Source organism: Suncus etruscus, chromosome 2 (genome assembly GCF_024139225.1).
Source record: "Suncus etruscus isolate mSunEtr1 chromosome 2, mSunEtr1.pri.cur, whole genome shotgun sequence".
NCBI lineage: Eukaryota > Metazoa > Chordata > Mammalia > Eulipotyphla > Soricidae > Suncus > Suncus etruscus.
The window spans coordinates 88,499,570-88,516,049 of NC_064849.1; the positions used below are offsets into that span (position 1 = coordinate 88,499,570).

General features: G+C 37.1%; 1 protein-coding gene across 4 annotated transcripts in view; it reads left to right on the top strand.

The window, feature by feature from the left end:
- CTNND2 (catenin delta 2) overlaps positions 1-16,480 on the top strand; it is a 974,640-nt gene that overhangs the window by 354,926 nt on the left and 603,234 nt on the right. For all 4 annotated transcript variants that reach the window (XM_049767900.1, XM_049767903.1, XM_049767899.1 and 1 more), the window contains exon 3: positions 8,668-8,780. In XM_049767900.1, coding sequence (XP_049623857.1) covers positions 8,668-8,780 — 113 coding nt within the window. The remainder of the gene's footprint in view (positions 1-8,667; positions 8,781-16,480) is intronic.

Consider the following 16,480-nt stretch of genomic DNA (forward strand, 5'->3'; position numbering starts at 1 on the left):
AACTCCTTAAGAAACTTTACCTACTTCCATCCATTTAAAACCATTTCATAAACTCCATTTAATTAAGTGAAATTAATTATTAATTTAGGCTCTTTAGGAAAAAGTTATGAAACTACTTGATAATTTTTAAATAGCAACCCTAGTTAATATGTGACTCAATGATATGCTATTTTCAGAGGAAAACCAGTTAAGTCTAGATCTTAATACATTTTAATGACCTCAGCATCATATCAGACATATGCTGCTTTAATGAATTTTTATGAGATTATGAATTAGATCATGTTCACCCCCCATGGAGAGATTTAGGCTGACTCTGTTTTCTTTTTACAACTTCCTCTACTTAAATTCTGCTCTTTAATATACCTACTCCTTCATTCTCATGAAATCCATTTCTTGGGACAGTATCTCTCATATTTTTATATTCTAGCAACATTCTTGGGATAGTTAATGGACAGATATTGACTGCACAGAATGTACACTGTTGGGTAAACATTAACCCATGATATCATGCCAGCAGCCTATATAGTTAACACATTCTTCACCTCTTTTTTGTTTGCTTTACTCTGTTTTGAGGTTTGGTGATAAGACCCTAATATGAAATATTCTTTTCCATTAAAATGTTTATTATAGGGACCAAAGTGGTGATTCAGCTGTAGGGTGTTTGCCTTGCATGCCACTGACCTAGGATCACCGCGGTTCGATACCCCGGTGTCCCATATGGTCCCCCAAGCCAGGAGTGATTTCTGAGTGCATGGCCAAGAGTAACCCCTGAGAGTCACCAGGTGTGGCCCCAACACCAAAAATAAAATAAAATGTTTATTAAACACAACGATTTAACAAGTGTTTCATAATACAATCATTTCTAGCATTAATTGTTCAAACATTGATCCCACCACTCCCACTGTGACCTTCCCTTCACCAATGCCATGAAGGCACAAACTTATCACATGTCATTTGTCGTAATACAAGCTCTTTTCCAGTTTTAAGGAGTTATCATTAACTCTGGGAACTCTATTTTGTTTAGCAGATTCCTAGAACTTGTTCATTTTGTATAACTAAAACTTGGCATCTCCTCAACAAACTCCCCATCTTCCCCCCACCTAACCTCCAACAATCACTATTCTATTATATTTTTTCCTTTTAAATTAAAATGTTTGTGTTTTTGTCATAGAGGCTAAGAAATGGTATCACTGGCCAATATGGTTCAGTAGTTCTACTCCTATTTTTGGAAGGCTTTCCATCCATATTGCTTGCCATACAGGCTGCACCAAATGACATTCAACCACCAGTAGATGAATTTCCTTTCTTGCCACACCCTCACCAACACCAGCCATCTTCAAACTTTTTGTTAATGAGTCATTTTTCACAGGTGTGAAATGCTGGACAGTGCTGTTTGGATTTTACTTTCTAATCATGAGTGATGATGAGCACTTTTTCATAATGGGCCTTTAGATCATTGGGTTGGCCTAAGAAGGGATATGACAGGATTGGAAAAACAGTAAGTACAGCATTTCAGAACCTGGTATTAAGAGCTGGTATTGAATGAACCCCTGGCATTTCAGTATTTATTTAAAAAAAAAAAGGCTATTTATTTATTTAAATAAAATGTTATTTAAATACCTTGGTCACAAACATAATTGTGGTTGGGTTTCAGTCATATAAAAGGACACCTCCCCATCACCAGTGCAACATTCCCACCACCAATTTCCCAAATATCCCTCTTCCCCACCCTGCCCCCACCTGTATTCTAGACAGGCTTTCTATTTCCCTCATACATTCTCATTGTTAGGATAGTTCTCAATGTATTTATTTCTCTAACTAAACTCATCACTCTTTGTGGTGAGGATCATGAAGTGGGCTGTAGCTTCCAGCCCTCCTCTCATAAAAAATATTATTTAAATCATAACTTGGGGAATAAAATAAGCATCAGAGCCTATCGTGATCTCATGTCTCTGGCATCAGTGGTCTGTCATGATTCTAAGTGAATTCTTTCAAAGAATTGAGAAAGTTTAGTCTACCCAGTTTTAAGCAGTACTTTTAACTCTTCTCTACATTTTATCAGGCACCATCCTTGATATCATCCTCTTTCTTGCCTTGAGGTTTATTTAGATTTTTTGTTTCTGGGCTACACTCAGAGAGGTTCAAGGGTTGCTTCTGGTGGTGCATTAGGAACCATGAAGATTAGAGGTCAAACCCAGATTAACTGCAGACAAAACTTGCTCCCCACCCCATTGAGCATCTCTCTGCACCACCTTTTCTACTTTTGATGACAGAATTCTTCACCAAGTTTCCATTTAATGACTTTGATATTTCTGCCATATGAGAGGAAAAACAGGACCTAGGAAGCAGCATGCTGAGGTATACACAAGTTAATGATGTTCAAAAAGCTCTTTGCTCAAGGCAGATACTTCTGGTCAGATATACCTAGAGTCCAACTTTGCTCTTACGAAGCTCTTTTCAGTAGAAATTTCACCGAAATGTTTCTGATTTCTGTGCTTTCCAGAAATTAGTGGGACTATAGTTAACACACAATAAAACAATTTTATCCTCCCATTTAATAATCATGTTTTTTACTCGATAAGATTTTAATGAAAATTAGAAACTTAGATTCTTCTTAAAGACCCTGACATTTATCCTTTTCCTTAGAAAGCACAGAAGTTTTTTTTTTCTTTTGAATTGTTGAATGAATTCACCTAGTTTCATAAATTCCAGTGACAAGGTAAATGTCATTGTTTTCAAGAGGCAACACTACAGTTTGATTCTGTTTCCTTAAAAAAGACAGAGTCAATTTCATGGAGTAGTAATCGCACAAATGAAAGAAAGCAATAGCTCTCTCTTTGTCTCTATTATTAAAATCAAAATAATGAACAGCACTCTAAAAATATAAGCAGCTATCTAGATAGTAGTTATAAATAATTACAAAATTTAATACATTTTATTTATTTAAAATTGTTAATTATAGTTCTGTGTCTCTAGCCCTAAAATAGTTTTTAGTTTACATTTACAGTATTGATATGCAGTTGCTGCACTCCCAAAATTCCCTTGACATCTTCTGCTGTCCTTTTGAAACCTCTAACCCAATCTTCATTTGTCTCCATCTATCGCTCACTGTTAATAAATTTTGTGACCCAGCACCAAATATTTGTCACTAAAAGTGAATTTTTAACTATGACAAAAATATGTATTTGTCAATCAGGTATGAAAGGGAGATAATGATGTTATGTCCAAAAGTCTTTGCTGTTAGTGAAGACCCGAGATAGCAAAAGATTAGCGAATCTCTACTTTTTTAGATACCACCACTAACCACTAACTATGCAGATGAAAATAATTCCCAGCAGCTGTATAGACACTGACCTTCAGGTTGAGCAAAAGTTTTGTTCCTAGTTTCCTAAAAGAAAGAATGCAAACATAGTGAGTCTTCCATTGTTCCAGCCAGCCCAAATCCAGAGGCTTTGCCTAACACAGTGAGGGGCAAGAGGAGGGATCCAGATAGAGTACAAAGGCCTGTTTATTGAGGAAATAGCACTGAGAGCTAAGAGCTATGAGACGTAAATGTCCCTGTGATTCCCAGAATCAAAAGAAGAAAAGATGTTGCAAGAGGATCAGTACCTGGATTTTCTGTCAGAGAACTAATCAGCTCCCTGTATAAGAAAATCCAGGGACCAGGGAAGATCCATTTAAAGAGATGGAGTCCCTGATGCTCATCCTGGACAACATGTCTGAGAAACGCCTTAGTAGTGCATTGAGGAATAAGCATCGAAGAGTCAAATGAGGTGGTGATTACTCTGGACAAGAACTGGATGCTGAAAGCAGATAAAATGATGGGCATGATAAACCTTCAGGAACAATATTGCAAACCACACTTTCTAAAAGGGGTGGGTGATGATAGGAAGTGGGAGTGTGAGAGAGAGAAAAAGAGAGTGAAAGAGAAAAGTCTGCCCTATAGACAGGCAAGGGGGAGGCCAGAAGGGAAAGTAAAGGGAGATATTGGTGGTGGGAAATGTGCACTGGTGAAGTGTGTTGTGCATTATATGACCTAAACTCAATCATGAACAACTTTGTGTCTGTGGGGAAAACAAACAGCTGTATTATGAGCAACCTTAATTTACACTTTTTAAATAAATAATAAAAAATTAAAAATGATAAGATTAAGGAAAAAACAAAAAATTGCATTGGCTGGAGGTACAGCAGGTAAAGTGCATGCCTGGCACATGACTGACCTAGATTCAATCTAATATTCTATATGGTCCCTCAAGCACCACCAGAATGATTCTTGAGTGCAGAGCCAGGAGTGACTCCTTGCACAGTGGAGTGTGGTCCCAAAACAACTACAAAAACAAGCTATAGGGGCCAGCGAGATACTATAGCTGGTAAAACACTTGCTTTTAACACTATTAACTTGGAATCAATCCCTGACACCCCAGGTATTCTGTCCCTTAGTATTACCAGATATGACCCCTAAACCAATTTTTAAAATTAGGTATAGATAGGAAGAGAATGCAATGCTGAATTCTCAACATATATGTAATTCCATGTTTCAAATTGTTTCCAGGTAACTACCTGAGACTAGAACACAAAATACTTGTTGAGAGCTGCCAGTAATCAGAATACAGTCAGACAAAATTGGAATTGCTCTGTGTTCAAAGACCACTGTCTAGGCAGGAGCACAGAAATAGGTCCCAGATTGAGGAGAGAAATCAATCAGATGAAAGTGACACAGATGTTGGAATTAGCTCTCAAGACATTAAAACATTGTCAAATATGTGTGTTCCATATGTTCACAAATACAGAGGCATGGAAGCTATAAAAAAAGACCTAAGTCATACTTTCAGAGATGTTATTCATCAGTATCTGAGATAAAAATAGTCTGGATGACAAGGAGAGATGAGACATCATAGAAGAAAATGTTAGCTAATGTGAAGGTATCCATGGTATTCATCCAAACTTGAATACGGAGGAAAAGGAAATTTAAAAAGGGGAAATGCATGGAGTAGCTGTGGTACAAATACTAGTGGCTTAGTAAACATTTAATTGTAATACCTGAAACTAAAAGAGAAGAATATTGTCATGAATATAGATGGACAGTCTTCATATTATATACAAAACAAATGCTCATATCTTTGAAGCTCAGTGAGGCTGAAGCATAGGAAAGAGGAGAATTAATTGCCTCTAAAAAGAAGTAGATTCTTCAGCATGTCATAAAGTAAAGCAGAGAAGAAAAAGAAACACTATGTGCAAAAACAATAATAGAAACTAGTTTTTTTATCATAAATGACAAGAGTGAGAGAAGGGTACCAAAGTATTTCCTAAGTGAGGGCAAAATAAAGGATCATTTTCACCATGTAAAATGGAAAGAATTCAATACCAAAAGATACATCCTAAAAATCTTAAAGGAATGCTTTCAGGCAAGAGATACTGACAGAAAGTGTTCTATGTGAAGTGAATACAAACAAACAAACAATAACAACATCCACCAGAAACTGGAAATCTTGTCTTCTGCTGGATAGGAGAAAGTAGGATGAAAGCAGGAGAAAGTAGTAGAAAGTAGAAGGTAGGAGAAAGTGGCTCCTACCTTCCCCTAAGCCCAAGATACTTATAAGGAGACACAGGCTGTAGCAGTTCAGTCTAAACCAACCCTGGCTGAAGCTGGAGAAAGTTCTTGAATCCCAGCTTATGTTCAGGCAGTCCTCAACATATTGAATTTGAAACTTAGAAATTTTGGTAGCATACTCTTGCACTGTCATTGATCAAAGGATTGTTTTCATCTGTCTACAAGAATTTCCTTATACGCTGTTTAAGGTGTTAACAACTCAGAGATATGAATTGGGCTTCCTGTTACCTAGACATATTTAAGGTAGAACTTGAAGCTTTGGAATGAACACCCCAAACAAGGAAGTTTTGTTTTGCTTTGTTTTGTGTGGAGGGGACTGCCTGGCCCCCAAAGTAAAGGCTGTACTTTCTAGCAAGAAAGAGGTTAGTCATAAACGTATCTTCAGCAAGGCTTCTGTACCCAGAAAAAGTTGAGCTGTCTGTATTTCTTAGAAGTTCAGCATTAAAAACATGTGTTTTTATCTAAAGGAGGAAGATACTAGTACTACCTAGTACTGCTTATTGGAACACAGCAATCTTTCTTTCAAAGGTCTCAGCCAAGAGTTCTCAAACTGGCAAAAAAATAAACTGTTTTTGTTTTTTGTTTTTCATGCAAAAATTACCCACAGTTTCTGAATATTTAATTCTCTAAAAGGACCCCAGTGCCCATTGTTTAATATTTTCTAGCATTCTCATTTTTCTCTTCTCTCACACATCATTGTGAATTAAAATTTGTTGTTGTTTTTTTTACTTCTGAGGGTTATATTTGGTGCTAATCAGAGTTTATTCCTGACTCTGTGCTCAGGGATCAATCCTGGTGAAAGTTAAGACCATATGAGCTGCCAGAGATCCAACCAGGGTTGGCCAAAGGCAAGGCATTTCAGTGTATTATCATCCTAGCTCACTGTGAACTTTAGTTTTAAAAGAAGTTGAACATGACATTATTCAAATGTTTCCTGAAATGTTAAAATATATTATCTATGTTCAGCTATGTAGATCAATTGTAACAATACTTGTCTTGCATCTGAAACTCTTGGTTTGATTTCCAGCACCACCTAACACACACACACACACACACACACACACACACACACACACACACACACATTTTATAGGATTTGTTGAATTTCTTTTTTTGGCTACTTTTTGGACCACACCATGCACTTTTAATCCTGGTTTACGCCTAGCTCTGTGTTCCGGGATCATTCCCGATACTCTGGGGAACATATCTGGTGTTGGTGGAACCAGAGTCAGTGACTCAGCCTTGTGCAAGTATTTATTAAATTTCATAAGACACAAAAATCTAGGGGCCATGGTGGTGGCACAGCGGTAGGACGTTTGCCCTGCATGCAGCTGATCTAGGACGGGCTGTGGTTTGATCCCCCAGTGTCCCATATGATCCCCTAAACCAGGAGCAATTTTTGAGCGCATAGCCAGGAATAACCCCCGAGTGTCACCTGGTGTGGCCAAAACAAAACAAAACAAAAAACTAAAAACAAGCAAAACAAACAAACAAAAAATCCCAAGGAGCCGGAGCAGTGGGCCAGAGCAGTGGTCTGGAGCAGTAAAGTGTCTGCCTTGCCTATGCTAGCCTAGGATGAACTGCAGTTTGATCCCCCAACATTCCATATGGTCCTCCAAGCCAGGAGTAATTTCTGAGTGAATAGCCAGGGGTAACCCCTGAGCTTCACGGGGTGTGGTCCAAACAAACAAACAAAAATAAAATAAAATAAAATAAAATAAAACTGACACAAATCTATGGGGAAATAATGTCTAAACATATAATGCCTCTAAAGTCCTATAGTTGGAATGATAGATACCCTTAAAGTCCTGATTTTATACTTTTTCATTCCAACTCCTCCTCCTACCTTTTTTTGGGCACCTTTCCTGTGGCCACATTCTCTATTGGTTTAATTGACCATTTCTTATATGATATTAACTCTCACAAAGAGTTTTCACTTAGGATTTAGAATACATGGATTTATAATTATAATATTTGCCTGTTTAGTTTAAATTTGAAGTGTAACCAATAAGTATTTCTTCTATAGTCTATATTAAGTTTATGAAGGCCACATAAGCACTAAAGCAGACTACTAAGGAATCAACAAAAAAAGCAAATTGTTGATTAAAAGTTACCATTTAAGTGACAAGACTTAATAGATATTAGGTGTCAGCCAACTGACAAGGAACCTGGACCAATTTTGCATAGACAGTTTCTCAGTGAACCCTCACTCAGCTTAAAACAGCCAACCATAAATCCATTTTTACAGATGAGATTCAGGATGCTTGAAAGGTGCACTCACTCATATATGGCATATAGCAGTGTATGGTCTACAGTCTGTTGGTCCTTTTATATGGAGAGAATTATACTCAGTTAAATGAGTCATAGGGAGAGTGATATGCATAGAATGATAACACTCATTTGTGGGATATAAAAATAATTTGATAATAATATCCAGAGACGAAAGAGAGGAGGGCCAGGAGGACCAGCCCATGGTAGGAAGCTTGTTATAAAGAGCAGGGAGTGCAATTAGGACTGAGAAAGGATCACTATGACAATGAGAGTTGGGAATGATCTGGACCTTGAAAGAACATAAAATGATAGGCGGGATAACCCTTCAATAACAACAATATTACAAATCATAACCATAGTGCCTAAAGAGAAGAGAGAAAGAGAAAGAGAAGAAAAATGTCTGGCCTAGAGGCAGAAAGGGGAGAGGAAAGGGAGGGACAAGATGAAAACTGGGGACATTGGTGTCAGGAGATGTGCACCAGTAAAAGTGTTGGATATTATATGACTGAAATTCATTCATGAACAACTTTGTAGCTATGAAAAAAAAACTTGTAGCCATGGTGTTTAAATAAAATAATTAAAAAAGTAATTTTTGAAATAAAAGATAATAAAGTTAAAATGGGAAATAAAAATTTGTTGGTCTGGCGATTCTTATTTGATGCCTCAGACTTAACCTCTGCTTCTGTAGTGTGACATGGTGTAAATCTGATTCCATCCCATCCTAGTGTCTGAATTGTGTGCCTCAAATAGATGCTGGAATGACTCTCTTTGGCGCTTTCTTGCAGGAATTACAGTTTGAAAGGTTGACCCGGGAACTGGAGGCGGAAAGGCAGATCGTGGCCAGCCAGCTGGAGCGATGCAAGCTCGGGTCCGAGACCGGAAGCATGAGCAGCATCAGGTGCGCACTCCTCTCTTATCTCCCCCACCCCATGTTCCTCTGCTTTGTGCATCTAATCCCAGTAAAGATGGTTGTTTTTATTTTCTTACCAACCTATCTGTGGGACCAGAGTCTTCTTCCAGATGTGGAACTGCAGCTGGGCTGATTTTAGATGTTCAAAAGGTGTTGGGGATGATTGACCCTCTAGGGAATGACCTGATCGGGCCTTGAAACTCCGGTAGCTAAGTGCTTCCCTGCCCGGAATGTAGATGAAGCCGGTTCCCCCATTCACAAAGGGAAGCTGGACCCCAGCCCATGGCCCTTGCCTCTGGAGACACTATATCAGGCTCCTCAAGCTTGGTTCTTTCTTTAGAAATGTTTTTCTAAGTGATTCGGCATCACTGGTTCTTGAAATGAGAGAGAAAAAGAGAGAGAACACCATGACCTAATCTCTATTATTCACTAATATCTGATTCTAGATTATAAATTTGTTCTATCCAGTTCTTACTACCTACTACCCATACAGTTCGTGGGGCTCAAGATAATACAAATTTATAATTCAATGCTTATCATTTGGACTTGGTTTGTATCTGATTCATTTTTTCTGTCCCTTCACTGCTCTGATCCTGAAATATTTGGTGAACAAAGTAATGAAAAGTCATTTGACTAACTCAAGTAATGTCTTCTGTCAGAGACAGTTTTAATATCTAAAGTCTGAAGTGTATGTATTTGTATTAAAGAAACACAACTCAATTCTTGGAGACTCATATTTTGTTTCCAAAAAATGCATCACCTGTACCAGTCATATTGCTCAATAACCTTGTTTTGGCACCATGCATTTTTAGGTCAGAATCAGAGTTAAAAAGATCATAGGTACTGTGTCAAGATTATCATGACTTACTTAAAATATTACTTTAGGGGTCCTCAAACTTTTTAAACAGGGTTAGTATACTGTAGAGGACTGGCCTATAGTTTAAAAAATATGAACATATTCCTATGCACACTGTACATATTTTTGCTGAAGTAAAAATAAAACCAAAATGGAAACAAGTACAATATTTACATGAAGAACAATTAAATTAAAATTAACAAACTTACTAATATTTCAATAGGATTTATGTGCCTGCTTTTGGAAAGCTATCATTTGAGGACCCTTTCCAGAGACTGAGAGGAGTCAAGAGACAGATAGAAGGAGGGGAATCAATGATGTGGCACACATCCTGTACATGTGCATTGTGGGCCTGGAATGAGTTGGCTGGTAAGCAGGACTGGCAGTAGTGGCAGAAAAACCCGTGTATCATAGTTTGAGGACCGCCTGCATTAGTGGCTTATTTCTTGTTCATGGGTGAAACAAGGAAAGAGGCTGGGAGTTGGGTAGAAGATGGGAATTGTGTCATTACTGTTGTATTGTAGTGGCCACAGAAGCCTCCTTCTATATTGAAAGTCCTCACATCCCTAAGGCCATCATCAGGGGCCCTGGACAATTGGAAATTAACAGTCATGTGTCTACTCAGAGATGGACATAGGGTGGAATCAAAACTGCTCACATTTGGGGCAGACTCTTAGATGTTGCTGCCATAAAATTTAAATATTATTATATTCCTTTTAAAATACTTAATTATTGAAAGAGCAGGTTCATCGTTGAAATACGGTACTTCCTGTTTGAGTCAGCAGCCTTTTATGTTTTTATGTTTTATGTTTATCATATGTTTGTTTTTAAACTGTGGCAGACCTTTAAATGGAAATCTTGCATCTCCTTTCAGTAGACAAGGTTTCTAGGCTATACTGCAGTTTCCTTTTACACAACATTACTCAAGATATTTGGAAGAATAGCCACAGAGGTTCCAACTCCGAGGCTCTTAGTAAATGAAAGTAGGCATGTTGTTATCTTTTTAACTCATCACTTAGTTTTATGAACACAGAAATTAACCAAAAAAGATGGACAAAAAAAGAAAAACTCAACCATGTCCACTTAAAATTTTTAGGAGGAAGACTCGATAAAGATGGTGTGTCTAAAGCAGGAAAATGTATAGCTGTGTATTTGCATTAATAACTGCAAATACCAAGTGGAAGAACTTTTTGTTTAAAGTGTTTTCAAGAAATGGTAAACAGTAATAGCAAGTATAGTTTGATTCTTCTCTGCCTTTGTTAGAGATAAGAAGTTGTTGTTTCTGACTTCTGAAATCTATTTTTGAACAATCTCTTCAGCAGTGTGACCATATTGTGTGTATATATTGGAGTGGGATGTTATTAGAGTGTTATCTGGAACAACCAACTTTGTAGTAGTCAATCAGATCGAAATGAGAAGAGTGCAATTTAGAGAAGGCAAAATTTATAGGTAACTATTTTGCTCTCTCTTAACTTTTGCATCTAAGTGTCTGTGTTATTTCTCAGGATCTGTGAAGCTCTTTACAGACACTGGTGAGAACCCAAATGCATGATGTAGGTTTCTGGGCTCCAATCAATTTCTGGTTTTCTGTGTGTTGTCTATCGTTCTTACTTCAGCTAAAGTTGTCACATGCATATCCTTTCTCCTGATCTAAGGGAGTTGATTTAGGACAACCTTTCCAGGATCCTGCTCCCTGCCTGCAACGTTAGAATTGTGCCTATACTTTTTCCTTGATCCCTCTGTTCCATCTAGAGCTGATGCAGGACCATTACTATTGTCAGTACTGCCTGTTATGTAGAGTCCTTAACAAATTCTTATTTTGAGTAGCCATGCCCATCTTTTGGCTGGTTTCCATCACTTGATATATTGCTTAATGGAATGCCTGCACGTTGTGATAGTATATTTGTACAACTACAATGAGTTTCCTAAAATTTGCCATTTCTTAGCTTGAATGGAAGAAGAAACTCATACTTGGTGCAGTGAGGATGGGAAGCTTTGAAAATATACTATCCACAGCATAATTATCCTTTTGGAGAACATATTATAAATCATTTATAAATCCGAAGATCCATATAATAAATTCTCACTGGCACAATATTCTCATTCCTTGGTGAGGTCGTTGTATTCATGTCTGAGGTGCTATCCCAATTGGGCACCCTGTCTAGCTCTGTAAGCCCCATTTCTGTGTCCATGCGTCATTTATACTTTCTGTACACACTTGAAGTGGCCTTTTTCTAATCCCAGTCACAGTAGGAGTTTGTTCTCCATAGCACTTGAGGCAGAACTAAATATTTCTCGTTTTTGAGATTCTATCAATGCACTGTCTCCACTTCTGTGTCCCTGATTGTTTCTCCCTCTTTTATTCACTGGATCACCTTCTTTTGGATCTCTTTACTTGACTGTGGAATCCTTTGGACATTTTTCTAATCTACTACCAGGCTGGATCTCCCTTCTTTGGAGTCATTATAACTTAGTGACTCATAGGAGATGAGACTTTTATTGATCTGTCTAGACATTCCCAGCCACAGAATAGTTTAAACCTTTTATGCTAAGGATGTGTGGGGAATTTCTCAAGTGCCACTGATAGTCTGAAGCAACCAAAATTGATGTCTCATCAGATTCCTGATGGCCATAAGTCAAAGGAGCATTATTAGGAAGAAATTAAATTCACTTCCCCATTGGATATATTTTATGTATAAAATTAGACTCATAATAATAAAGATGTTGGTGATGATACGAATGACATTGATGACTATGATGACAATGATGATGGTGGATATGGTGGCAATGTAGTCTCCAGATCCCAGAGACAAAGGCAGAAATTCAAAGTTAAAGAGGTTTGTTGTAAAATTCACAAATGGTTTTAACATGACGACTTATCTTGCTGGTCTTCAAGTTAGATCACTTTTACACATATGATGCTCATGGCTTCTAGATGTGGAGATCTGTCTTTGCTTGATAACCAATATGGAGAGAGCATCTCAGACATATAGACTAATGGGGCTGTATTCATTCAAATGACTGTATCAACTTAAAAACAAATCTTTTCTTAGAATTTTCATAAAAGGAAAGCCCAGTGACATCTTGATGATAATCAGATAAGTAATCTTTGTTCACAGAATACACTCAAGAACTGTCTAAAACTTATGAAAGTGTGAATAACAAAAACAGATGTTGTTTTAAGCTTTTCAGTAGGAATTGATTGGGAATTTAGTGAAAGAGAAACACATGTAATGATTTGCAACTGATTGTATTCTATGTATATATTTTCTCGAATTATTTTTAAGAGAAGTATATTTTATTCATTGACATTCTATTCATATATATGGAGGCCAGATAGATATTACAAGAGTTAAGGAACTTAGTGCTTTCATGTGACAGCCCTGGTGGAATTTCTGGGACTACATATGGTCTCCTCAGCACTGCCAGGAATATCCCCTTAGCACTGCTGGGTATGGTATAAAAATAAAAATATTTTGGGATTGTAAGGTAGTTCTGGATTTATGCCATGCTGTTGGATTAACCAGGCCTCTCCCTATTCTCCACCCAGAGTGTGGTCTGGATTCTTCCTAATATAAACTCCAGGTCTCAGGAAATGCATTCGTGTGTTTCTGGCTTTCCTCCAATGGGTTATCTGCTTCATAGGAGCAGAAGGCTTGCTTATGGAATTCCTGAACCGGTTTCACCCCCTTCAGTCTGTGGATTATTTCCTGTGTTGGCATTTGCTTCCAAACTCATGTCTTTCCCATGTCCTGGTCTTGGAGAATGAGGCTTCCATGACACCATGCAGTTTAATCCTTGGCATTGCTCTTGTCCCCTTGATATCATGGCTAATTCTAAAAGGCTTCTGAGCAGCTATAAGGGGCTCTGTTGCTCCTAAGACCACAGAGACAAGGCATTCAACTCTTCTACCTGGTTGACTAAGCATTTCTAGAAACCACTCCTAGACCTGTGACCTCTGCTGAGCACTCATTGCTCTGTGCTGAGGGAACATTTCTGTGAACGTAGGGGATTATATGGGTTGCTGGGGATTAAAACAGGTCAGCTATGTGCAAAGCAAATGCTCTACCTGCTATCCTGTTGATCTGGCCCCTCAACCCATTACTTTTTAATATGGAAGGAATAGATTTGCTAAAATGTGTCATTATACAAAGAAGTCATATAATTACTGAATACCTTGCTAATTTTAGAAAAAATATACTTCTCTAGAGAATGCTAAGTAATATGCATATCCCAAAAAAGAGTTATTTAGGTAAAGGTAAAAGTTAATAATCACAAAACTCAATATCTAAAAAAGAGTGAATACATGTTTGCCAATAGAAACAAAAAATAGCTTTTGTGTCACTTTTGCTTTTGTTAAATAATTATATATATTTTTAAATTAATTACAGTTTTGATTTCAAAGTTAGAGATTATAACAGGCTCTGGTTGGAAATGATATGAATTAAATATTATTCCTCCAACAAAGTTGGAAAGATTTATTTGAAAAAGATTAAACAAGATATTGGATGCATTTAAATTGATTCGCCTTACCATTGCAGTCAAATTCTTCAATTTCACTCTCTGCTTTCTGAAAATGGGGAAAAAGAGAAGGAAATAAAGGGAGTACAGACATATTTTGAAGTCTTTGCCCTGTACTAATTTTTTTTTATAATTATCACAAAAAAAAGTGTCTTTGTTTCTTTCGATTTGAAATTCCCTTCAGAAACCTCCCTCACAAATATTCTTCATTTTCTAAAGTCCCTTTGTACACCTTTGTTCTCTTTATCTTCACCCAGAAATTTCACCATTTTTCTCTTAATCCACATTGGAGAAGGGGTGTTTTCATTTCATACTTGCATGTGACTTGCGATGAATGCTGAGCCTATTTCTTTAGGATTTCCTAAGATATCATTTCCTTTCCCCAACCTGAATCAGAAGGTATATTTTAGGGTGGTTTCTGGACTCTTAAGGTTCACCCTTATGGGTGAACAATCAGTCAACAGTGATTTCTGCTCAAATTTCTACTCAAATCTTTCCAGCTGTGGATTTTCTACACAGAAAATACTCACTTCTTTAGTTTTTTTTTCTCCCACTCTGAAAGAGTCCCACCCAAGGTCACTAAGCATAATCACGTAGGTTCTTGGCCTCCTGATCTTCCAGGAAAAAATATACCCTGGAATAAAGCTGGTAAAGTGTGTCCTTCTGCTGGTGATATGTTGGTTCTCAAGGGAAATGATGAGTTTAACCAAAATAGAGGCTAGCAGGCATATGGTAACAGATTAGGAGACCCTAAATTATTGCAGGAATGAATAAATGAGTACCCAGTGTTTTTGTATTTTTCTTCTTCTCATTATTTATTTACAAATCTCCAGTCTTATAGGCCTAGAAATATTTTCATTTTTACTTGATCCAGAATTTTTATATTGTACAAATGTAAAACATGCCAAAATGTATATTATTCTCACCATGCCAAGTCACGAGTATTGTTTTTGTTTTTGTTTTAGTTCTTTTTCGGGTTAAAGTAAGTCCCTAGATTTCAGAGCCAATAGTTCAATAAACTATTTTGAAACTATGGTTGAATTTTTGCAATAATTCTCAGAGACAAAAGAGGAGGACGGAAGGTCCAGTTCACGACATGAAGCTCACCACAAAGAGTGATGAGTGCAGTTAGAGAAATACTACACTGAGAACTATCCTAACAATGTGAATGAATGAAGGAAGTAGAAAGCCTGTCTTGAGTTCAGGTGAGGGTTGGGGGTTGGGAGGAGGGAGATTTGGGACATTGGTGATGGGAACGTTGCACTGGTGAAGGGGAGTGTTCTCTACATGACTGAAACCCAACTACAATTATATTTGTAATCAAGGTGTTTAAGTAAAAATATTAATAAAAAAGACATATACAAAAAAACATCCTTTGCCCACTAAATTACCCTACTACTTTATTGAAAGTCAACTGGCCAGAACTGTTAGATTTATTTCTGAATTCAGAATTCAATTGCATCATTATGCCTGAACTATCCTGTCTTGAGTATTGTATTAGTTTTTCTATTTTTGTAGATCATGGCTTAAAATCACTCACACAGCTTAGCTCCAATTTCGGTAAGAATTTCAAGCGATGTGGAAGGTTTTCGGCTTAGTTTCTCACAAACTGAAATCAAATTGTCAACTGGGCTGGGCTTTAGTATGCAATGTCTTGAAAGAGAATCTGCTTCCAAGCTTACTTGGGTGTTGACAGACTACAGCTCTTCATGGTTTTAATACTGACATTCCCATTTTCTTGGCTTTGATAAAGATAATTTTTAGTAAAAAAAAGAAAAAAAAAGAAAGAAACTATGTTTGATTTGGTCTCATGCTTTCATACTTTTTTAAAATTGTTGAATATAAATAATGGTAATGATAGTGGTAATTTAAATGAGAATATTGGGAGTATTTCTTTTGCAATGCACTTACATAAATGCCATGCATAGTATTAAATGTATTATGTATTAATATTTATTATGCCATTACTGTTAGTTAAGTGTCCTTTCTTATTGTAAATAAGAATACTGAGAATTCCAGTGATGGTATAGTAAGTGAGATGCTTGCTCTGAATGTGTCTGACCAAGAATCAATTCCTGGTACAGTAGATGGTCCCCTAACCCCCTACCAGATGTGATCCCAAAATACAGAGTCAGATTTATAACCTGAGTACAACTGGGTATGGTCTCTAAACAAACTAAAAGAGAGCACTGGAAGTCAGAGAAGAAAATTAAATCTTCCCAATATCCAACTGTAGTAGTAAAACATTGTTTTTGTAATTCCTAAGTATAAATGTTAAAATGCCCATTACATTTTTTTGATTCCTCAGTCT